The sequence below is a fragment of the Hippocampus guttulatus genome, chromosome 2 (assembly GCF_054856545.1).
Source record: "Hippocampus guttulatus isolate MCC_2025c chromosome 2, RoL_Hgut_1.0, whole genome shotgun sequence".
Classification (NCBI taxonomy): Eukaryota; Metazoa; Chordata; class Actinopteri; order Syngnathiformes; family Syngnathidae; genus Hippocampus; species Hippocampus guttulatus.
The window spans coordinates 6,632,018-6,656,633 of NC_141262.1; the positions used below are offsets into that span (position 1 = coordinate 6,632,018).

General features: G+C 42.1%; 1 protein-coding gene and 1 long non-coding RNA gene across 2 annotated transcripts in view; one reads left to right on the forward strand and one right to left on the reverse strand.

The window, feature by feature from the left end:
• Positions 1-1,094: 1,094 nt before the first annotated feature.
• On the reverse strand, positions 1,095-6,632 carry LOC147208325 (uncharacterized). Its single transcript, XR_015103217.1, has 3 exons — positions 6,564-6,632; positions 4,834-4,909; positions 1,095-1,240 (listed from the first exon to the last, which is right to left on the reverse strand). It is a non-coding gene; the product is annotated as an uncharacterized LOC147208325 (long non-coding RNA).
• Positions 1,190-24,616, forward strand: part of LOC147208326 (ATP-binding cassette sub-family C member 5) — a 46,997-nt gene continuing 23,570 nt past the window's right edge. The window contains exons 1-12 of the mRNA XM_086133092.1: positions 1,190-1,337; positions 5,257-5,437; positions 6,980-7,135; positions 12,675-12,822; positions 13,644-13,877; positions 17,004-17,177; positions 17,490-17,637; positions 20,467-20,615; positions 20,738-20,845; positions 22,668-23,021; positions 24,318-24,389; positions 24,471-24,595. Of these exons, the coding sequence (XP_085989218.1) occupies positions 5,265-5,437; positions 6,980-7,135; positions 12,675-12,822; positions 13,644-13,877; positions 17,004-17,177; positions 17,490-17,637; positions 20,467-20,615; positions 20,738-20,845; positions 22,668-23,021; positions 24,318-24,389; positions 24,471-24,595 (1,841 nt within the window). The 5' untranslated portion in view covers positions 1,190-1,337; positions 5,257-5,264. The remainder of the gene's footprint in view (positions 1,338-5,256; positions 5,438-6,979; positions 7,136-12,674; positions 12,823-13,643; positions 13,878-17,003; positions 17,178-17,489; positions 17,638-20,466; positions 20,616-20,737; positions 20,846-22,667; positions 23,022-24,317; positions 24,390-24,470; positions 24,596-24,616) is intronic.

A 24,616-nucleotide genomic window follows, 5' to 3' on the forward strand; every position in this document is an offset into this window, starting at 1 on the left:
GTGAGAAAGCAATGAACAATAAAGTCATTTTTTTTCCATTTTGACTCTTAAGTGGACTGAACTACATTAATAAGAAAAGAAACTACATGTAGTTACGCTGATGATTATGAACATATCCTCACAAGACAATGAGTCAAATTCTTACAAGATTAAAGTTGTATTTCTATCCCAATAAACCCGAGATTACATTGTTTTTCTTTCTAAATTATGACTTTATGATCTTAAAATATGGTCTTTACTCTAAACAGGCTACGAAGTTGATCTTGTAAAATAACCCGCACCCCAAAAACAAAACAAGGTGTTCTCCTTCAATTGCAACTTTTTTTCATTCCATTCATTTTTTCACCCTCATTTATAGCTAAAGTTTCCCCAAATGTTTCAATTGTGCTCAAGGTCTTTATTTTTTCATGACGGCTACAAGACTAAATGCGGGAAATGAGTTTCAGAATTATTAAATCTGCTTTCATGCTTTCAGAGGAAATGTTGGAATTACACACATTCCCCCTGGCAAGTGCCATTTGATGATTGCAGTGGATGTTGCACAATTTGACTCAGTGTTACTTGATACAATCATGACGTAGGACGCAGGATATTTAGTCAGCTTGTTCCTTTTGCAAATGTTCAGTGACTGAGAGATTGTGTTTCTCTACAATGCCCCAAAACACAACAAAACAAAAAATGCAGCATTAACCACATTAATGCTTGAAAAATTATAGTTTCAAAAATGCAGTTTCAAGCACTTTAGTGACGCTAATATTTTCTGAAGAGTATGTAAGCTTCACGAGGAAATCGACCATTCACCAATTGCGTTGAGGGCGAGACGGTGGGAAGCCAATCAGATCGTAGCTTGAGCCGGCGCCTTTCGTCCCCTCCCCCAAGCCCCTCAAGCACTCGTGATTACGTAGCCCCCTTGGCACGACTCCGCCCCCTTTGTCTCCCGCATGCACTTCCTCATTCCCGTGACGTTGAAAGCCGTCACCAATTGGCTGACTCTTTGTGACGTCAGCGTGACGTCGGGAATTCCTCTCTCCGCGGAGCTTGGTGAGTCGATGAAGCGGAGCTTTGGAAGGAAGCGGCACGTACTGTATCCACGTGAGACGGGAGGACAAGTTGATCATGTTTTCCCGGTCGCACTTCCATCCTCCCGCATCCGACGCCGCAGCCTCCTTCTCTGGCAGCGCCTTCATCGAGCCGGAAGATGAGTTTCTGTGTGCTCCCTTCACGCCTCTGAGCCAATAGCCTGTAAACAAGCAAACATGGTCATCTTCGTCCGCATTGGCTGCCTGTAAACACAACATCTGAGAAGTGTGACCCGAGCCAGCACAACATCCATCCACGTAAGTGTGTTGCCATGTTGACATTTTCACTCCATTTTACAGACTAACCGTGACAAAACAGTAAGAGTGCAAGCTTCTTCATAGTAGGGCAAGGTCAGTGTGATGCTCTTGGGACAAACTAACATTTGGCACATTATTTCTACTCAATATGACACCAAATGTCCTGTTGTTGGTCAACAACGATGACTCCGATGCTAGTAAAGTTGTGTGTTGGCGACACTTGTCTACCCTTACACAATACTATTGATACATTTACTTTCCTAAATGAAACATTGCATCCAGACATTTCCTATTTTTTCCTGACTTTGAGGAAGACTCGGTGAATTAATGGCAAGGTGCATATTGTGCGAACACCCATTCACACTCAGGTTTAGAATTTAAAACATTCAATATATACTGGCACATATTGTGTATTGGAAAAATATCACTGTACACTGCCCAAAAATAAATGGCATAAAAATTGGATGCACAGATCAATTTTATGCTCTTTGCCAGTATACCACTGGCAAAGAGCAAACTCATTTTTGTCATGGGCCTCATTATAGTTACGGTTTGCCTTGGAGGACCGTTATAAATTTTGGGAAACCATATAAATGTTTAATCACCTCTACATATTACATAAACAGCGCACAATAAATTGATGAATAACTAGTTTTAAAATCAAAAGTCAAGAATAATGACTGTTATTGTGGATTACATATGGCAATTTGGTTCAGACTTTAGCAAGCATCATGGAAATTGACATGCTTGATTTGCTTTTGCGGGCCACATAAAATGATGTGGTGGGCCAGATCTGGCCCCCGGGCCTTGATTTGAACACCTGCCTTCTATGCCATCAATCCAAGCACATTAATTATTGTGCCTGCCAGTATACGCGGCTGGGAATAGATAGATGAAAATGTACATGTTGGTTAATACTTGAGGAACTCTCGCTGGCATACTCCTGTGCCACAGTATTACAGTGGTTGGAAATCATTGACTCTGAAGAGAAACTAACATGCATGTTGTTAGATTGTGGGAGGAAGCCGGAGTGCCTGGGAAAAACAAAACAAAAAAAAACAGACAGTTGAGATTAATATGTCCTTTTGGTTTGTACTGTACCTTTTGTACTGTGTTTCCCCACTGTCTGAATTATTTGTTTTCCCTCACCGTATCATTTACTGAGGTGAACATTTCTTGTAATCAGCACGCAGCATGAATTTATCTGTGCTTTCCAAGACGGTCTTGAAGCAAGCAAAACCCGTCAAGCGAGTGAGGGGTGCACCTTTTATCTTTAGGCTCCCTCCACTGCTGTGACTGGTTGTCAAATTTAAAACATGGAGAAAATGTGATCACAAAGTGTAGGAAAACACACGGCTTTAATCGCACGTGCTCGAACATTGGATGTTTGTTGTTTTATAAAGAAAAAAAAACCTTACGGCTTGTGGGTTGGCTGTGTGACGCCTAAAATTCAAAGATTTGTTTCTCATAAAAATCTGATTTCCGGTTTTAATCAACTTTTCCCTTTGCTTGTTAAAACAGCAAACAACAAAAACATTTTTTCAAGGTTTGCTTTTGTTTTTTGTTTGTTTGTTTGTTTTTTTCCACTCAGGGATTTGCTTTCTTTTTTCCCAGTACCAAGCAATGTATGCACATTGCACCATCCTCATTCAGTCATCATTTCTGTCATACCGAACTCTAGAATTTTATAGGTGACGCAAGCTGACCGGAATGTTACATTTGCAGCTTGGAAGCAGTCAAAAGTTTCCAACATCTCAATACACCGCTGCTTTTGCAACATGCAAATGGCAACCATGTCTTTGGCAATGTTTCATGTGATTGACAGTTGATGCCATGATTGCCTTCCACCAGCAGGGTACACTGGGGATAGTATGTCAGTACTGGTGCGACCAGCTTTTTTAGTTGAATGTTTTCAATAATAATAAAAATGAACAAAAAAAACATTTTGAACATGTTTAAACACTTTGGAGCAATTGAACACACACAAATAAAGCAGGTTTTATACACTAATAATATCTTTCTTTGTATCCAGAATTTAACAAAGTCTAAACCGCACCAGTTTTTTTATTGTTTAAGCCCAAGAATGAAGGATGGAACCTTAGTGATTTGATCGGTAGTGTGACATAAGTGAATAGATGGAATATTGATTGCAATCCAGTAAAATAGCAAATTAATCTCACACCCATCGTCCTTCTTGATATATGTCTGCTTTTCTAAATTGCTATAAAGTCTGACAGAGTTGGAGCTCCTTCACTGTATGTAGTGGTCGGAGCCAGAAAACATGCACCCGAGCGCCGTGCGACTGAAATGAAATTGAAGGGAGCACATGCGAGTAAAACGGTCGCACTTTCGAACCTTGACGAGGCTCCTCTCTGGTTAGACAGGAAACAATAAAAAATTATTCTGTTAATTTTGTCTGCTTTTATCGTGAACTGAAGTTACAAGTTGCTTTTTTTTTGGAAAATGGTTGTGAGAGTAGTTTGAAAAGATGCTAAATATGGTCATGATTAAATGGCTAGGTTGGCAACACAGCTTTTTGGTCATTCTCATGTTGTCAGTGTTAGGTTGATTGTTTTTAGTTATCATACATTTGCTTATTATTAATGACAGATTGATTATGCTCGCAAAGAAGAACGCTTGTGCCTTTAATGATAAATGGATTATGCTTGCAAAGAAGAATGCCTATGCCTGCAATGATAAATTGATTATGTCTGCAATGAAGAACGCTTATGCTTTTAATAAAGATATAATGCTTTTAATCAATATATACTCACATTTATAATCAAGAATGCTTAGTGCACTGTGTGGCAGTTGAGGGTGCGTCCCTCAACTTTCCGAGAAAGTGGTTGGAAAGAGATAAGTATTAAGACTAAACAGGAGCAAGGTTGGACGTGGACGGAGCTGTCAACACCAGCTGCAACTTGATGTTTTTGTAATAATTGCACGCATGTAAGTAATTTACACTCACATACACACACATAGTCAAACAAGTTCAGTGTGTCTTCAACAGCCCTCACCCTTTAGGTTGGACACACCGATGTATTAGATTCCCAATAGATGAGGGGGTCAGGGGGGGAGATCCTTGGGTGACGAGCAGAGAACTGAAACCTAACACTTCTCCTCGTCCCCCCCTGGTACCAGAATTGTGTCTCCTGTCTCTTCTTTGTGTTTTATTTCTGAATGTCAAATTGATCAACCTGACAGTCAGTGTCAGCAGTGCATGTCAGCAGGCACCCAGTTAGAACTATGGAGGCCGTTAAAAAAAAACTATTAAAAATGAATTGTATTGCCAAATAAACTGAAATGAATCAATCAGTAGCCCAGCCCAATATAGTACAAAGTTGTAAACATCTGTTCAACCATACCTTTTCACAAATTTGACTTAAAATGCCCCATTGTTTGAGGGACAACGTTCCCCAACCCTTACGCAAGAAGCTCAGCTGTCAACTCCAGAACTCGAGACTTCCTTAAATAGATAAGTGCTTAAGTTGTGTACCAGTGAGCTGTCGTGACCCTCCAGGAAGGTGATTCCTCAAAATCTCAATCCTGACTCTGCACCACACCTCACGAGGCTGAAAAGGAAAAAGCAGAACCTGTGAAGGACACTTTTCGATTTCCTGCCGCAAAAATATCAACGTGAGCAAAAAAAAAAAAAGACCCCTGACAACTGAAGTAAACTCCTGTTTTTATCTACACTGCTGCTCAATGCTTTCAGTAGTGTTAAAAACAATTAGCTCTCTAGATTTTGTGAAAATCTGTAATTTTGATTGACAGAGAATAATTAGACAGTTTACGAAACACAAACACTAGCAATTACAACATGGTAATTTATGAGTAAACCGAATACACAGCAGATTACTCAAGAAAGTAACATGCAAATATTTCGACTGTCCTCATAATGTTTTCGTCCTTTCCACAGGGTCCGCCATGTTTCCCGACGCCTTGGAAGCGGCTGGGCGGCTGGAGGGCCTGCCCATGGCCTCCCTCCAGCTTGAGGAAGAGGAGGAAGAAGCCGAGGTGTTTGTGGAGCGAGGGCCCAAGAAACGGGGGCGCTACCGGCAAAGCATACAACTACTGAAGCCCTTCAGGATAACACAAAAGTAAATGATGGCATTCGTGTCCATGTCCAGCCATTTTCTGCAGCACATTATTGGGCAGAGCACACCCTGTTCATGTCAGGACATGAAAAAAAAATATGTGTTGATTTTAATGACATAATATGCAGCTCACACACTGCATCTCATTTTTAAAAAAAGCTTAATTGTCATGCAGGTGGTGGAGGTGGGGGCAGTAAAACAGGCCAAAAAATGTTGCGAAACCGGGAGAAACTTAAAAACAAAAAAACACAACATTAAGTTGAATAACAACTCATTTTGGTGTATGCTCTAACTAAACTCTTTTCCTCACATTTTTTGAAACATTTTGGGGGAGTGAGTGTCACAAATCCACAAAAGGCCTAAACAAAACACAACACATCGAATTAATGTTATCATACAAACTCATACAATGTCACGCGACATGGTATCGCTAGATGTCATGCACGACAGCAGCCCACCTTCTGGAAAATGTACCACAAGAAAACAAGCTGAAGACTGCCGCAGTTTAAAAAAAAAAAAAACCTCTTGCTTGGTGTCATGCATTTTCCATCATGAACCTTTTTACAACGGCCACATTTTAGGTAATATTAACTGTCATATCAAATGTCAAAAGAAGTTACATGCAGTGAATAATGAAACTAGGGTTAGTATAGTGAACGAAATAACAAAAAACCCAAGTTGAAGAAACATTTTCAATAACATCAAATGAAAATGAGAACACTTTTAAGAATTGCTAACTAACTCACTCCATTTTATGTTTATAAAAAAAAAGTAATTAACTGTGAACATGTCTTTTCAGCTTTGTCGATTAATTTGATACATGAGCTTCCCCTTTCTTTTAAATGAATTATTTCATTATTACTCTACGGCCATACGGAAGGAGGTTAAAAGTCATTTCGGGAATTGTCGTCCAGTTTACTTTATTACACAATACTTGATGTGACATTTATTTTAATGTGAACTGTATATAAAAGTTTTTTTTTTTATAACCCTGAATGAACATGAAATTGAGTAACAGACATGTAATGGAGAGCCCACACGTTGTTTTCGCCACAGCAAAAGCCAAACACTTGCGGAGTTTATCCTGCAAACAAACAGACAGTGCTGGATTAAGAGCTGAATACATTACAGTCATGAAACTTGATGGCACTTGTACATCCAGATTCCCACTGAAGCACACAAACTAGACACAGGCTCGCATTCAGTCGCCTTCTGGCTGTTGGCCTATCGCATGAAGCCGTGATAACAAGTGGAATCTTATCCCCGAGTAGCAGACAGCTGCGCGTTTGAACGTAATGTATGCTCAGTGATAAACAAGCCCTGAGCTGCTCTTCTCTGAAGAGCGTGCAAATTACTGCTCAAACATTGCAGGCAACATTCACCTTGCCTCAACTCCCAAGACTTTCTTCAAATGCCAACGTAGGTCAAGCCCCTCTGCCCCCAAACACACACACACATGCACAAGCTTTTTCCAACATGATGCTTTTGTGTGTTCCACGCACCCCTGTGGATGTCTCACCGACAGCCCTTGGTTCTCTTTTCTAGACACCAGCACCCAGTCGACAATGCCGGCCTCTTCTCCTTCATGACGCTGCACTGGCTCTCGCCGCTGGCTGTGAAAGCCTACAAGATGTCCAGCTTGTCCATAAATGACGTGTGGGGGCTGTCCTGCCACGAAGCCTCCGAAGTCAACTGCCAAAGGTGAGCGCAGTTGTGTGATGATGAAGTAGGCGCCAAACACAAAATGCTGACCCGAGAGTGTGATGGGAGAAATGGTCCGCAGGTAAACTCAAAGAGGACCCAGTGAAGAAAAGTCGCACGATTATATAAATCAACTGTTACATAAGAATTATATTCCAATGCAGCAAGATGAATCCTGCTGAGCACACTTGCCTCAAAGTTGAGAGGTTCTGGGTTTGAATAACGACTCAGGCCCTCCTGGCTGGAATTCGGGTTAGCCTGAGTGGTTATTTTGTAGTCGTGAGTGTGGAGAACTGTGTAATCTGCATATGTCAATCAATGCCTTTAATTGCAGGGGGAAAAAATGATCACTCAAAGCTTGTACTTTTGCAGCCTGCAGCCAACTAAAGACCAGCCTGTGCAGTGCAGTGTTTGCATAATATCTGCATTTTCTGCACTGTCAGTTTGAAGTAATGTCTTGTTTTTGTAGAATAGATAGATTTTTAAAAAGAAATCAGATTCATCAGTTCATCAAAAACAATTTACAGATTGATCGATTAATAATGTTAATCAGAGAAGGCTTTATATGTCCCCAAACATATTTTTGGCAATGATTTGAAAATGTCTACATTTTTTGGCACATTAGGTTTTGTGCACAATATGGATTTTACCGTGTGTTTTAATTTATATCAACTGTATGAGATTTAAGATAAAAATTACACCTGTTTCTCAACCTAACCCTTAATGCATGAATTTTACTACATTTATTATGCTGTTGAATAGTATTGTTATTGTTAAAAAAAAAACCTGACCAATTCAGAAAAAGCACCAAAAAAGTCCCCAAAAGTTTATTTTGCATTTCTGATTTAAAAAATTTAGTATAAATTTGATGACCGAAGTAACTTACTGAGCAACTCTAAAATTGGTATTGTAATTGGTATCGGCCATCTCACTCTTCAGTAATCCATAATGGAATGAGCAGCACAACACCCGTGATCGGACCATGCTGAAGCGCTTTAAAAATGGACGGTAGAAGACAGTAGAAGTTAATAGCGTGTGGCTCCAAGCTCAAACTTCTTCACAATCAAATGTTATGCTCACATTGCAATCTACGGAACCTCACTCACTTCACTTTCCACCGGTGTTGACAGGATCTTGAAAGTCATGAAGGTATCGACACTGCGTGTTTAACCTCACTCCGTTCACTCCTCAACTGTATTGGGAAATACTCGGGCATTACAATGTGAACATTGAACTGTCGTTGACAAACTCCATTTTGCCGCCTTTGTTGAGCTTCTGCTTCAGTTGTGGTGCTTGCCAATTTCGTCAAACCAGCTGGTTCTGAAGTCGTTGCTGATTTAGTTAAGCACTGAACATACTGACACGGTCACTTTTGTCAGCCTGTGGATTTCAATCCATTCACTCCCCAGCAGTGTTGAAGCTAAACAGCACTGCAATATAGACAGTGAAACATTGGAGTTCAAAATGGACTTTTCAATCAAACTTTTTCTTGTTAAGTTTCTGCTCAGATTTTCATGGTAAGCCGCTTTGGCAGCAGACTTGCTGGGTATGAATTACTCTAATTGTTACAGTAAATGTTGCTAAGTAGCGACATCAGTTATGCCTCTTCTGCTTCAACATGTTGTAGCGTAATATGCCATTATTCCTCGTAGTACATGTTTTCTGTTATTAGTTGGAACAACTATCGTAATCATTGTTAAGTTAAAATAAAGCTGAGAATTTTATCACAAGCGCCAACCATTTTGTCTAGGCAGACTTCATTTCGCCACAGTGCTCTTGTTTGGAACGGAAAATTTTGTATGAGGAAGCTAACAGTTGTTAGTCGGTATGTTGAGTCCACTCGTGCTGTTTTCGACTGCTGTGTCATGCTGACGTAGGCCATGTCCTCGCCTGCAAAATCCCCAGAGTCCGAATTGAAACTATTAGCTAATCAAGAAGTTTCATTCTGGAAGAGGGAATATTGTGGTCGAATTGAATTGTTTCATTAAAATAGTGTTTTTTTTCGGGAGCCAGTTCCCAACCCCCAGTGAAGTTGCTAAATAGTTATGGTGAAATCATTCGGACAGACAAAGGGCTCCAATCACAAGATTGCATTCCGTCGTGGTGGCAATTAGGATCACTGTTAAGCAAAGCCGCTTTAAGAGACTACCAGAATAAAACCTGGATTGGCAGAGTGAGTTCGTTTGCAAGTAGAATTTAACCCTTTCAGGGACTTTGCAGTGGACAGCTTATCATGTTTTCAGGTTACAGAGAGTATGAAAGGGTTCATTCTAAAGTGATACGGCGCACTGAGGCGAAAAGGATTTTGTTTTCTTTCCCAGTGTATCACTGCTGAGATGAAGCGGTCATCCGCACAACTCCTCTCGCCTGTCACACTCTTAGCTCGGCGGGATTGCTTAAATTTATTTCTTTTGTTTTTCTTTTTCCATTTTTTCAACAAATATTGGAAGAAGCCCTCCTGTGCTCTCCCGGCTGCACCTCGTAGGCGATGCTCCCGCTGGTCAAATATTGACAGTAGCGACAGAGGGACTGAGAGATAGCTAGAACGAGGTCCAAGGCCACTGTGTGGGAATTTGCAGCGAACAGATTCCCACTGTCCGTGCCCATGCCCGTGTTTGCACTCTGCGTGCTCCGTTTGACACCGGCCCTTTTAATCGATGGACATCCAGTCCCGTAATATTTCAAGCGTGGAGTTGTTCTAGACATGGCGGGTAGCTAAGAATAACCGCGATTACAGATTAGAGTCGGAGTTAGCGTCCGACTTTGGCGGTTATGTCATTAACTGCTCAGCCTGCCATGCGGTTTCCCCAACAGTCATTATCATTAGCTGTTTTTGGCTGCAGACTCCCACCAACCACTACAGACCTGCAGATAAGATGTGTGAACCCACTGACCCGCAGCCTCAAGGAAAAAAACAAGATGAACAATGTATGACTTTAATAATGAGCCAGTCACACGACATACAACTTTAAATTGAACGTACTGTAATATGATGAGAAATTATTGATGGCGGGTGGATGGCTCAGTGGGGAAAAATTGCAGATATTGGACACAGGACTACTGTTTTGTTGAACACCACACACACAGTTGTTGTTGTTTTTTTTTTGTAACAACGGTAACAGGTTCATTGTACCTAGTGTTATTTAAGAGAAGACAGTTGTTCTGGCCATCCCTACAGTAGGTTGAAAGTAAACAAAGATATTTGTCGTAAATGTATCATCCTTGTCAGGTCAGTCAATTGAAATGTAGCATTTGAAACTCTGTTCCTAAACAAAATTTAGACACTGAGAAACTTAACACTTAGACATACGGTATGCAGTACAGACTCCAGGAAGATTAGCTTTTGGATATTACAAGAGCCATTTGAGCTCCAACAAACAGCAAGGGTGGAATCTTACTATGCAGACTATGAGAGGAGATATTGTGTCATGTGGAGATGGCATCTTGACCAGTAAAATACATCTCTGTCGACTCATAAGATGTGGTCACCTCGCAATGTTGTGTCAGACTCCTGCGCCTGGCTAGTGACGACTAGTCCAAAGTGTACGCTGCCTCTCGCCCAAAGTCATCTGGAAGAGTTTCCAGCTCGGATGAGCGCGACAGAAACTAGCTGGATGGCTTTTTATTCTATTGTTAACTCCACTTTCACTTGACATTAATTATAAGTACCCTGGCAATATTTTTTTTTCTAAATTAAAGTAAACTAGTTTCTACAGAAATATGGTAATAATTTTGTCAAATGTCATCAAATTGCAAAGTAATAACAATAGAGTATTCCAAAGCTAAGCATGATCATCTCTGCAAAGACAGAATTTGCGTACCTAATGTGGTATCCGGTGAGTGTAGCACTAAAGCGGCACAGAGCTCTCGCATGGTCAGGGTTGGGCGATGATGGCATGCAGGAGCTCTGCGGCATGCGGGGATTTAGCGTGTGTTGCCATAGTGGGAACCGTTATGCAACAGAGATGCATAGCAGAGACAATGGAGAGATGGGGGAGAAGAGAAAAAAAAACTCACCCTGGGAGAGTTGACACTTGCCGGTACCCAGCGAGGTGTGAATCTTCAATGCCATGTCTGAGCCAAAGCGGCTCTCAAAACATCAGCTTGACTCGCGGCTGCCGAGAACATTGCTGTCCACTCATCCCTGTCTGGTTCCCAGCATGTTGTTGCCATGGTTCGCTCTTCTGCATTTGGAGTCTTAGAATCTGGAGAGTTAACGTTTTAGATCAAAGGGGAATAAGAGTGGAGTTTAGACAAACAACCGCAGTTGGGAAGTTGGTTCACTAGATGGCACCTACCTTAACTTTTGAGGTTCTAGAACTTTTAGCAGGATAAGCTACACTGTCCAGGCAATGTTTTAAGATACATTTTGACATTCCTAACTGTTAAATAAACTATAAAATTCAATTTCTGTTCTATGGTTATCATCCAATTGTTCTTCTTTGACATGACTGTCAAACTGCTGCATAAACTAGTTCACACGCTAATTCGATTGGGGAAAATCATTTTTTCAGTGTGATCTGTGAATCTTGGTCATACACATTTTGATGGTTGTAAAGCTGCATGTAACTCAAGGAAGTGGTCTCTGTTTCTTTCTTCTTCTTTTTTTTCCATTCAAACTGCTTCCTCCTGCTAAAATCAATACTTTGGGTGCCACGCGGCTTCCGAGACTATATCTTTTCGTCCTTTCAAGCCGTTTGACGGCAAGTAGTAATTATCAAGCGCAAGCGTTGTCTTGGTTTAATGTTCTCTGCCTTTGTTTGTGTTTTTTTTCTTTTTTTTTTTTTAAATAAAATCATTAGGACATAAATTACTCTCTTCGGTGGCCCAGCTGCTGCTGCTTGAGAGAGTCATTAGTAACCTGGCCAACATGATATTACACGCACTTTTCCAGTGCATTATACGGTAATAAAAGTACATTAGACACGTCTTTAATACATCAGCGTGTAGCTTTCAAAGTTTAATTACATGCTCCATCATTCATGGAAGTCTGATTATAAAGTGTGGGTCAACCGTATGTTAATTTCAGCCTAATTACTGGCTTTTTTCTCCTCTGACCTTTGGTCTGTGTGATTGCCTCTCAATCCCAGTATGCTCCCTATTGTGCTAGCTGGAAAGAAAGCTGACATTTTTTTAAGCACAGCTCTACTTTATTTCTGGAAATGAAAAAGGATAGAAAGAAAAGATGAGGACTGTGGTGAAAAGATTTAATCTGCCCCGCCATGTACGTACTTATGTTTGTAAAAAAAAAAAAAAAAACAAGTAAATGAACGAATGAATGTCAGGCTTAAATAAGCTTTTGCTTCTGCCTGTGCTATTTCTCTTCACCACTCAGTATATGACTGTTAATTGTTTTATCGTCTGTGAAAATATTCCCGTATGGTAACAGAATACAAAAAAACAGTCAATTTTCATCATTGAAGTAAATTAGGAATAGGAACAACCTTATGACTTCAGTCCGAACATGGAATGGATGTGTCGTTGATCCTTTATTGGTTAAAATAGATGTCATTGTGATTGATTGTGCTGTGTGTTCCAGGCTGGAATCTCTGTGGCACGACGAGCTAAAAAGACAAGGGCGCGAGGGGGCGTCCCTGACAAGAGTCTTTATGAGATTCTGCCAAACCCGAATGTTGGTGGCCATCTTTGCCCTCCTCCTCACAATGGTGGCAGGCTTTGTTGGGCCCGTGAGTACCTCACAAATCCTCTTCTCCCTTGACACTGTGCTGATACGGCGAGGATGCCTTCCAGCTTTTTTTTTTGGGTTCTTGTGGTGTCTCAAGGAGGTGTGGTTTTTTTACTCCCCTCCCCCCTCCAGAATTAGCCCGTTTTACGCAGCGCTGCAATTTGAAGTGACAACATATTATTGGCAGATTACCAGGCCTTTAGAAAGCAAAGTCTGTCTTTATACCAAAGATCCCCAAAGTCAAGCTTTGGTCATGCCATTCTTTTGCCTTGCCATTCTTTTGCCTTGCTCATGCATACTGTACCCCAAGCATCTCATTAAGTCACACAAGTATATGATGAAATTAACCCTATGTGTGTATGTTTAAAAATCTTATGTTCTTCTTCTTTTATCATCTTCTTTCCACCCCCCCCCCCCAAAAGGAAAAAACACACAAAAAGCCAAGGGGAACGGCAGAATATACTTGCAAAATTAATCCTCCTCTTTTTGAAATCATATGACCGGATATTACAGAGTTGGTGCGACTTCTTTTTGTAATGTAAGCTGCTTTCTAGTCATGTGTAACTTGGAGCTCACCTAAGAGCCTTACAAGTGAGAGGTTTTTAGCTCCATGAGAATGACTCATTTTCCTGATTTTGGCAGCACACAAGCTGGCACAAAATTGTTCTGAGTGGATTCACTGTAGTTTATCACTTAATACATTTTGCTGATATTATAATTGAACAAAAGCACGGTCATAACAGTTGGTAATGCACTCTACCATGTTATCCCTATTATTTGCTCTGGGACTATTATTTTGCCTTCTCCCTTCCTGTTTCCCAGGCACTCCTGGTTCGAGCCCTGCTGGAATATTCCCAGAGTTCTGAGCGCTGCGTGAAATACGGACTCTGCTTGGTTGCCGGGATCTTCGCCATGGAACTGATGCGCTCTTGGTCTTTGGCGCTCATGTGGGCCGTCAACTATCGCACGGCCGCCCGTCTCCGCGGGGCAGCTCTCACGTTCGCCTTCAACAGGATCCTCCGCCTACGCAGCACCAAAGACATTAGTCCTGGCGAGGTAGGTCATATTCACTGAATTATACCTCTCAGCAGAGCACCACAGGAAGATGAGTGAGGCAGATTTAGTTTCCACACTTATTAGGTTCCATTGCGAACAGGCTGTCTAAGCTTTAGAGAAGTCGACATATAACATTGACATTTGGAAATATGGACTTTTAAGTATGACTTTGCTCTTTGGCAAGGATTGTGCTAGTCTTCTCCATGTATGCGACGGATATACGGAGGCCCAAATAAAAACTGCATGAATGAAACAGGCAATATTTGAAGTAGCATTTGAACATGACTCATTGTCACATAATGATATATAGGATATATAGCAATCAGAAAATTATTTAACACCTACATTTTTTTTGTTTGTTTTTGATTGTTTAGTTTTTCAAGCAATATATAACATCGGGGAAAAAAGTTCATTCAAATCGATCAATGGAAAAAAAACAACCAACTGAAATAAAATGACAATAACAGGTAATTAAGGTTGGAAATAATATGGCAATAAAGGGAAATAAATGTCGCTAATTTACGTTGTGAATCAAAATTGTCACACAAATATGATGTGCAATCAGCCACTATTGTAATGTAAAACCTTCAAACAAATCCTACATATTTAACACCAGACTGCTTGTTAACAACTTACAAAACCTGGCAGCTTGCTAGTTTCTCTAGTGTGAGAAGCTAACATAGTAGTCTACATGCCCTATTTTCTTACCAAATGCACATCAAGCACAAAGTGAGGTCAAACTGCACTTGGGTGTAATTTTCTTTATTTGGGTATTTTTGCAGATGGGTGCGGTTAGAAATGGGAGTTAGCGCCATTGTGGGAGTGAACAGAGCCGACTTGATTCCTGATCAGTCTCAGCAACTGTTCTCATTCCCTTTAACTTCAGCGTAGGTGAGGGCGTCTGATCTACATTGCGGGAGGATAATGAACTCGCTCAATGGCTTGCGCAAAGTGCATCCATCAGGAACTGCAAGATCCACTTGCAGATGATGGAAAGTTGGCCGCTTTAAAGTGGGCACTTAAAGACCTCTTTCCACCCCAATCATGCATCTGTGTGTGACAACCCCTACCTCCCTGCAGCGAGCAAACAAACACACACACACACACACACACACACACACACACACACACACACACACGCGCGCAATCTGTCTGCCTGTGCCTGGATCAAATCTATGAAAATCTAAAGCATGTTCAAAGCCGGCATGTTCACCTCCGGGCCTGTAAGGCCGCTGTCCTGCCTGTTTTCCATCAGGATTGTTCTAATGCTGCTTCAGAGCTGGCTGATGAGCTGATTATATGAATCAGGTGTGTTGCAGCCAAGAGAGATGGAAATCAGGCAGGACAGTGACCCTTGAGGACCGGGTTTGGACACCCCTGAGCTAAAATCGAGTCCACTTTCTGTTCCCCAATTGGCAGATGCCCCGGTGGCATGTAATAGAACTCTCGGTCTGCCGGGATACCCAGTGAGGCGCGGCACTACTTGTAGTCACAGAACATCAAAGAAATCCTTCATTTATAATACGTTTGTTTATACTGGCTAAGGTTGAAAGACATCTAAATCCAATAGGAATGGGAACAAAAACGGTTCTGTTCAGTCATCTACAAGGCTACTCAACATAATCGCAGAATAACATGACACTGAAACTCCATCTAGACCAGGGCAGGGCAAACTTTTTGGCTCGGGGGCCACATTGATTTCTAAATTTGACAGGTGGGCCGGGTCAGCACAAGATACGGTACATATAAAAAACGGTATATGTTGACAGTCCATACCAAACATCAACAGAACAAAAGTATTACCATACTTTTTTTAATGAGAACAGTGAAATAACTATGGTATATGTCCTGTAAGAACATCCAAGTATGTTAATAACATACAGTACACGTGTGACAACACAAGCAACAAAGAATGCAACAATATATTCCCCCAAAACTGCAGCATACAGTACAGGTATATGACAAAATCTAACAAAGTTCAGACTATTTGCTACAAAATGAGACAAGTAAAAGACCTGGTGGCTTTCTTTCCACTAACTCACTGTCTCAAACTTGACCTCCCTTCGATCACCACACAAGACAGCGTTGCTCAGCTGATGTCGTGCAACGAACTTTTGAACCCAGCCACGGGACGCTTCGAAGTCTTCGATGCCCATAGCGCTATGGAACTCGATTGCTCTCTTATTAGCGGTCCAGTTTGCAGAAAGTTTTTAGCACGATAACAGTCAAACCATTCCAGGAAACGTTTATTTACTCGACTGTCCCTCGAGTCGCAAGCAATTCACTCTGAGCATGGAAACAGCCAGAATCGAACTGAGCAAGAATCGTTTCCTCGTTTTTCAAAGTCCCGTAGATTTAAGTTTTTCAGACTCCAAGCGTCTCCTGAATGTTTCGTCTTTTTAACCCATTTCGTTTAATCAGATACACTTCACTTTCTCTTCCGCGGCCATTACTGTTCCTCTTGGTTTGGATGCCATGATCTACAGGACGTAAAAATATTCTCAATTCCAGTAAAACTCACTGCAATAAAGAATTGCTTGCATGTCGCCGTTTTGGATCCAATGACAGAAAATAGCGGCGCGGACACACTTATTCTGTCGTATCGAGCGGGAGTTACTTGATTTAGCGCAACTGCGGGCTTCCGCCTCGTCTCCCCCTCCCTCCCTGTGCTCCGCAAGTAACTGCGCCACCTGGCGTTGAAATGTCTGTCATTACAAGTCCAAATGAAATGAATGCAATAATTTACATCAAACCATAATTGTGTACTGTACCAACCTTCAGCGAGCCGATTAAAAAAGACCAATGTGCCGGATCTGGCCCGCGGGTCGTAGTTTGCCCACCTCTGATCTAGACAAAATAATTGGACAGCACCAGTGTCCGTTTCCAATAATGCTTTGGTGCTTCGTCTTGTATTATGACTTTTTTTTTAACACCTTCCTTTGATGCTGGCTCAAATGAGTCAGGACAGGTGCACTGATGGCTCATGTGATGATTATGTCATGCATTATGACAATTTACTGTCCAAAATTTCGACATTTGGACTACAAGTTCTCATCGGTCCAAAGAAAGTTTTTATCGTTTGTGTGACAGTCTTATTTTTAATGTTCCACTGTGTTCCTTGGCCAGCTGATCAACATCTGCTCCACTGATGGCCAGCGTCTCTATGAGGCCGTCTCTGTGGGCTGTCTGCTGGCTGGGGGGCCCCTGGTGGGCATCCTTGGTCTGACCTACACCACTTACTTCCTCGGCCCCACTGCTTTAATTGGATCAGCCATTTTCATCATCTTCTATCCCGCCATGGTTAGTTCAAGTTATCATCTCGTTTCTAAAGAGTGCGGTTTATAAAAACCATCTCATTTTTTTTCCAAACGTCCAACTGAAAAAGAAATCCTCTTTTGATATTTTGCAATCAATCTTCTGACCACTCTAGCTACTTTTCCAATTGCGCTCTGACTGAGCTACCACTGGTATTGATGTGAAAGCCACTTATCCATCGGCCCTGTAGGCGGACCTGCAATACAGCTTAATGTGATTTTGTCTACTTTCATTTCCTTTCCCGTTTCTTATTTTTCGTGTCATCATCCCCCCACCTTTCTCTTCCCGTCTGGACAGATGCTCGCCTCGAGGCTGACGGCATACTTCCGCAAGAAGTGTGTGGTGGTGACTGACCAGCGCGTGAGGCTGATGAATGAGATCCTTGGTTGCATAAAGTTCATCAAGATGTATTGTTGGGAAGATGCCTTTGCGCGGAACATTCACAGTGAGTTCCCTGTCATTGTACGCCAGTGATTTTTCATGCTTGTGGCCAGGAATGCAAAATCATGCTGTGGCATGCTAATTAAGCTTTCCGTCAACTTATTTCAGCAGCTGTCCCCGAAGGTCCCCCTGATGTAAATTTATCACCTGGAAAAGGAAGTCATATCCTCTTAAGTGGCCTGGCAAGATAATCCCAACCATAAATCCATTTTCATTAGCTCGTTTAAATCATCTCCCTGTGCCGCCCGCTATCGGAAAGGCCAGTTTGGATCCCTTGGCCCCAAGGTTAATTTGGAAGGTGTTTGGAGCCTTACGGTACAGCAAATGAGTGTCGCGGCCGCTCTACTTGCGCAAGAATGAGCGACGGCCTTTTCTCACCAGGACCTTTGCTGTAGGTCGTTGATAAGGATCGTTCTCCTCCTTTTAAATGCTATTCTCAATTAGTCTGCCGGGGCTTGTTTCAGCGCTGTCTTGTTATTACTGCTAAGAATGATGATTTATCGCTAGTCAGGCGAATAGCCACCTAAGTCCGCAGGGTTACAGTGTCATGAAGAGAAGATGATCACCTTGTGTTTTGTGATGCAAGAGAAGCGAAGTTAAAGAAATCAGCGAATGTGATATTTAGAGATAACTACTTGGAAGTAGAAGGACAGAAATAAATCTGTGGTTTAGACTTTGACAGGGTTTTCTAAGGGCCCTTTGAAACCATGTGAGTGTCTATTTTGGTTCAATCCGGTGTTCTAGCAGAGTGTCCACAAATATCTAAAAAGTCTTTGCGCATTTCTTGCAAATTAAAATACATAATAACCACCCTGAAAATCTGCCACTTTCAGGCCAAAGACCACACTGTCTGAAAGGGTACTGTGTCAAAGGCCAAAAGAAGAGGAACTTGTTTGTTGCACAGATTTGTATTACCTAACAGGGCTTCTGATAAACAGCACATACTTGATGGCTCAGTGAAATTGTCAACACAATGGCGGCTGAGGGGGCATTTGTGTTTGGCAAAGTGTCCATTGCATGCGCCACATACACTCATCTGCACACTAATTGAAAAGTGTCATTCAGGGACTTGCTAATGACTTGCTGACTCCACTCCACTCCACTGCTGTTCTCGCTATATCTGCTCCCATTGGGTTCCATCTTAAGGAAACATGGTATTCCCTTCCACTGCTATGCAGATGACTGCCGGATCTATGTCCCACTGAGCAAGAAAGACACCTTCTCATTAAGGCCACTCCTATCCTGTCTGGAAGAAATCAAAACCTGGATGGCACAAAATTTCTTGAGATTCAATGAAAAGAAGACAGAGGTGATATTGTTTGGTCCCAGTGGCCCTTGTACATTCCATCCTGTAGACTTGGGCCCCCTGTCTCCTTATCTTAAGTCAACAGTCTCAAACTTGGGCCTTAAACTGGACAGTGATTTCAAACTCGATCGGCAAATTGGTGCCGTTGTTAAATCCAGCTTCTTTCACCTTAGACAGCTGGCCAAAATAAAACCTCTCCTCTCACATGAACACTTTGAGACAGTAATTCATGCCTTTGTCACATCCCGGCTCGATTACTGCAATGCCCTTTACTTTGGAGTCAGCCAGTCCTCCATTAAGCGCCTTCAGCTGGTCCAGAATGCCGCTGCTCGCCTCCTGACTGGTACTCGTAAGAGGGAGCACATAACTCCTACTCTGGCATCCCTTCACTGGCTCCCCATTCATTTTAGAGTTATTTTCAAGATCCTCTTATTTGTTTTCAAATCTCTGAATAATCTCGCGCCACCTTACCTCTCTGAGCTCATCCGCCCCTACACACCTGCCCGGCGCCTCAGGTCTGTGGACCAGACCTTATTAGAAGTACCAAGAACTAAACTGAGGCTCAGAGGGGATTGAGACTTTTCTGTTGCTGGTCTCCCCCACTGAACATTCGCCAAGCCTCCTCGCTGCCCATCTTCAAAACCCTCCTCAAAACTCACTTGTATTCTTTGGCATTCGACTCAGCATGACTTAGATTTGTTCTTGGTTTTACTGTTTGGTGCTTTCTACCGCCTTTATTACCGATTTGTCTTACTGTTTATTGTGCATGTTAAATTGCTCCATGTACAGCACTTTGTATGCAGCGATGGCTGTTTGAAAGTGCTCTATAAATACTGTTGACTTGACTTGACAATGGAATATAAAATCGATGCTGTCTTTGTGAGTGATCACATGCGCCCCCAGTCATCCTGGTAAGGGAACCTGTACTCATCACCATTGACAACAGGAGTGTATTATGCGGCTGAGCACTGAGACCGTGCTCTGTGACCCACCAGCTGCAGGTGCGGAAGAGGCAACCTGCGCAGGAATGATTCCGAACCAAATTGAATTAAGCGACAGAATGGTAACATATGGCCGCTTGTTCCATTTTACCGCAGTTACCTTTATCATCCAATTCAATCTTCAATTTACATCCGAAAGTAAAGCTCAGTTGCATGAGAAGGCCGCCTCAAAAATAAATAAATAAATAAAATAAGGCAGGGTGAAATGGGTGCTATAATTGATTTTGGGATATTGCTGAATGTTATTAAGACAACTATGAACGATGTAGCCTTTCAATTTGAAGTTGCCTTGCTCACTGACAGTGAAGACACTGTCAGTGTCCGTGTACTCACCTGACTTCAGTGCTGGAAACTTTTCAGTTTTCAGTTATTCATGAGTGTTTCTATACAGCCTGTGTCACCAGCCTTGAGCTTGAAGCCAGCTGAGACAGGCTCCAGCTCCCCACGACCCTCAATAGGATGAAAAGTATAGAAAACGGATGCATGGATTGAAAGCCTTAATGTTCCCTTTCTGTCTCGTCAATAGAGGTGAGGTTAGAAGAGAGGGGAATACTGGAACGAGCTGGTCTCATCCAGAGCCTCACAGTGGGCGTGGCGCCTATCGTTGTGGTGATAGCCAGCGTGTGCACGTTCACCCTGCACATGGCCCTGGGCTATGATCTTACTGCAGCAGAGGTATTTGCACAAAAAGACCTTTCCGCTTCCTTTTCAACTGCATATTAATGATTCTCATACCGTCACTAGTCGGGACCCACAGCAGAAGATCAATAGAATAACTCTGATTTTTCCATGCATAGGCATTCACTGTGGTTGCCGTTTTCAACTCCATGACCTTCGCCCTGAAGGTCACACCCCTGGCTGTCAGGTCCCTCTCAGAGGGCGCTGTGGCCGTGAAGAGATTCCAGGTGAATTAACTCAGCAGTGGTGCCCACTTTGTGTTTACTCCATCCTCCATGATATCCCCTGTTGATGCTGGTAGCACTTCAGACAAATCCACACCCCCACCTGTGTTACAAATATTTAGTAAAAGTCACATGTCAGTGGCACATATTTTCACACAGCCAGCAAGAGCTAAGTAAGCAAAAGCCCCAAAAGTGTATTCTGTTTGTGCAGTTGCGTGATGAAGTCACAGTGTGCCTGTTCCGTTGAAAATAGAGAGGAAAGTAAGTTGGGTGACTGCGGATGCTGAAATGTGATTCTTCAATCCGAGATAGTGTTTAGCACATTGGCCTCGCAGTGTTGAGGTTCAGGGTTTGAATCTCCTCTTGCCTTGTAGCATCTTTCTCACTGTGCTTCCTCCCACATTCCCAAATTCTGCAAGTTCGGTTTAATTGTCCATGGGTGTGAATGTGAATTTGAAGGGTTGACTTTTTATCGACCTGTTGCCTCTGGCTGGCTGGCAACCAGTCCTGAGTGTACTTCTCACTAGTGATGGGACGAAATGGGTCGAGGCTCCAAAGCTTGTGTCGAGTAATGGGAGGGGCGTTTCCACGAAGCTTGTATCGAGGCTCGCTTCATTTCGGCAAAACCCGGAAATGATGACGTGTGAAGCCCCGCCGGCCGGCTGAATCGCGTGAACGCTTTGTGAGTGGTCCAACGCATTGCAAACACAGTACAGACTACGCTATAAATAGGTTGCAAAACGCAATGGTGATCGCCTGTTATCTCACATTTTGTGGATTTCGGGCTCCTGGACTTGTTACACCTGTGCGCAACAGTGCAACTCGTGCAATCTTTTTTCCAGCCTCGACCCATTTTGTCCCGTCACTACTGTTGACCTGTTGGGCTTCTGGACCACTTGATGGCGCCATAGAGTATAATGCACCATGAAGCTTTGCTACACGTGCAAACCACAATTGGCTGCAAAGCTTCATTGCTTCTTGGGGCATCATTTGGCCATCACTACTTCTCACCTCAAATGATAGGCTCCAGCTCACTGGCCACTTTAATGAGGGCAAACACTTTAGAAAATGGATGGATGTAATTAACAAGGAATCACAGTAGAAGGTTGTATACTTTCATTAGTAACTGGTGAACTGCATTGCTAACCACAACATGATAACCTTATGAGACAACGTGAGTAAACATCCCTAAAATGATTGAAAGCCTGGGTACCTATCTGGTCAAACATACATTCTCGATTCAGCTGATTGACGATGATCTTATGTGGGCATCTTTTAAAGTGATGAGCACAGTAACACTCGTGGTACGCAACGCTGTCTTTAGTGGTACAGAAAATAATCTCTAATTATTCAAACTGGATAATGTATCATGTTTGTGAAGAACAATTCAGTTGTATTAAATTCACATTTAAGTGTAAAACATTGTCAATCAAGCATGTAGAAGTGTTTACTCTTTAGTTTACATTTTTAATGCATTTTGATTGAATCATTACTGAAGATGGTTTTTCCCTATATTTTAGCAGTGTTAAATTGCAAACTGTATAATGTTAGAGTGACGAACAAAAATATTTAAAATACATTATAGATTAAAACCTGTGAAGCATTTTTTTTAGATGGCACTTGCTTGAAAGAAAAATTCAGAGCCTGTTAGAGTAAACGCGCAATTTAACTCCCGCAATTTTGGATCTTAGTAAATCAATCCCCTGGTGATTCTTCCTCAACCTACTCAGAATCATTTTTAATTGTCTTTATTAGCCAGGTGATTCATGAAGGAAATTTCCCTACACATGGATATTTAGTCATCTAAACTCTGCCGTCTCCACAGAGGCTTTTCACGATGGACTCCCGACAAGCCGTGTTGATCAAATTGCAAGACCCTCGCAATGCGGTGGAATTCCAAGACGCCACACTGGCCTGGGAGAAGGCTCGAACCCCAGCCACCAAGCCTAACCCGCCCACCAAGAAGCAGTGTGGGGGAATGAAACGCTTGCTGCGCCGGGAGAGGCTTAGCCTGTATATCTCCACCGAGGACAGCAAAGACCACAAGGAGAACCCCAACGCCCAGAGTCTCCTCACCAACATGGAGCAGGAGAGTCCGCAGAGTACAATCTCCTCCACAAAAAGCATCCGACCGCCACTGCACAAGACGCTGCACCGTATTGACCTACGTGTTAAGAGGGTATGAGAACCACATCCCAAGAGATGTCTTAATTTAGTCGCGAACCTGTTTTAACCATGGGCCAGTTCTAACGTTGAAAGCACTCTATCCCTAGGCGTGTAACGGCCTGCTGAAAGTCACTTTAAAAACTTTCAATTCATCTTTTTTTTTCACATTTTGTACAGGAAGGGAAAACTGTTCTTCAATTCTTTTCTTTTGAGGAAAGCGCAACATCAATAGTCGGTCTTATTAGAAAAGAGCAACATTTTGAACATTGGAAATAAGTGTGTACTGTTAAAACATTAAAAATGACTTTTGTTATTACTTTGGCTCTAGTCTATCCCAAGGGCCCGAGAGCGGCTGCTGAAATATTGTGTTTCTACTAGGGCTGGGTGATTTATATATATATATATATATATATATATATATATATATATATATATATATATATATATATATGTATTTTGATAGTTAATCCACAATTACTAAAAACAAGTATTCATTGACTTCAGAACTTTGTATGTATCCATTTTTTCCCATCCGCTTATCCTCACAAGGGTGCTGGAGCCTATCCCAGCTGTCTGAGGGAAGTAGGCTTATCTTCATTTATAATGTTTTGATGAATGTGAGGCATCAAAATCTAAGTCACAATTACATTTCAATTAAATGCCCAGCCTGAGTGTGTCCACTAGCCAGAAGTTGAGCTACACTGTGTATAGACCAGGCGTGTGGCAGTTGCACTTCTTGTCCCTTACCTAATAAGTTTATGTGGAAACCCTAATAATCACCATATCGTATGGCCGTATTTTCCACACTATAAGGTGCACTTAAAGCATTCAATTTTCTCAAAATCTGACAGTGCGCTTTATAATCCGATGTGCCTTATATATGGATCAATATTCTGATTTCTTGGAAGTAATATTTTAAATGTTCTGTTCAGCGCTTTGTTACAGCAGTAACTGTTGTGAATGCTACATATAAACAAAGCTGTAGTCCCTTATATATTGTATTCTCTTTAGTGTAGCTCCATCTAGTGGATGCATAATGCAACCGCAGCCACTAATGTCCTATAAATGAAAACAGTTTTAAAATGTGCCATTCATTGAAGGAGCGCCTTATACTGCGAAGTGTCTTATCGTGCGGAAAATGCGGTACATAATCACCTCTACATTAGACGATTGTCATTTTTAGAATAATTGAGTATTTTTGGGCCACATAAAATGACATGGAGAGCTGGATTTGGCCCATGGCCTTGAGTTTGAGAGCTGTGATATCAAAGGTTTTAGTCGCCAATGTTATTCTTTGTTGGCTGTCTAGGGTTCACTGGTTGGGATCTGCGGTGGTGTTGGAAGTGGGAAGAGTTCTCTTCTCACAGCCCTACTGGGACAAGTAAGAGCTGAATGCTGGAGTTGTATCAATTAAAGTGGTCCTTCAATCTTTTAACGTAATGACCTGCTGCATGCATCACAGATGACCCTTTTAGAAGGCAACGTCGCAGCCAGCGGAGGCTTTGCTTTTGTGCCCCAGCAAGCTTGGATCCTCAATGACTCCTTGAAAGAAAACATCCTTTTTGGGAAGGAGTTTGAGCAAAACAAGTAAGTTATGGTGATGTAAGT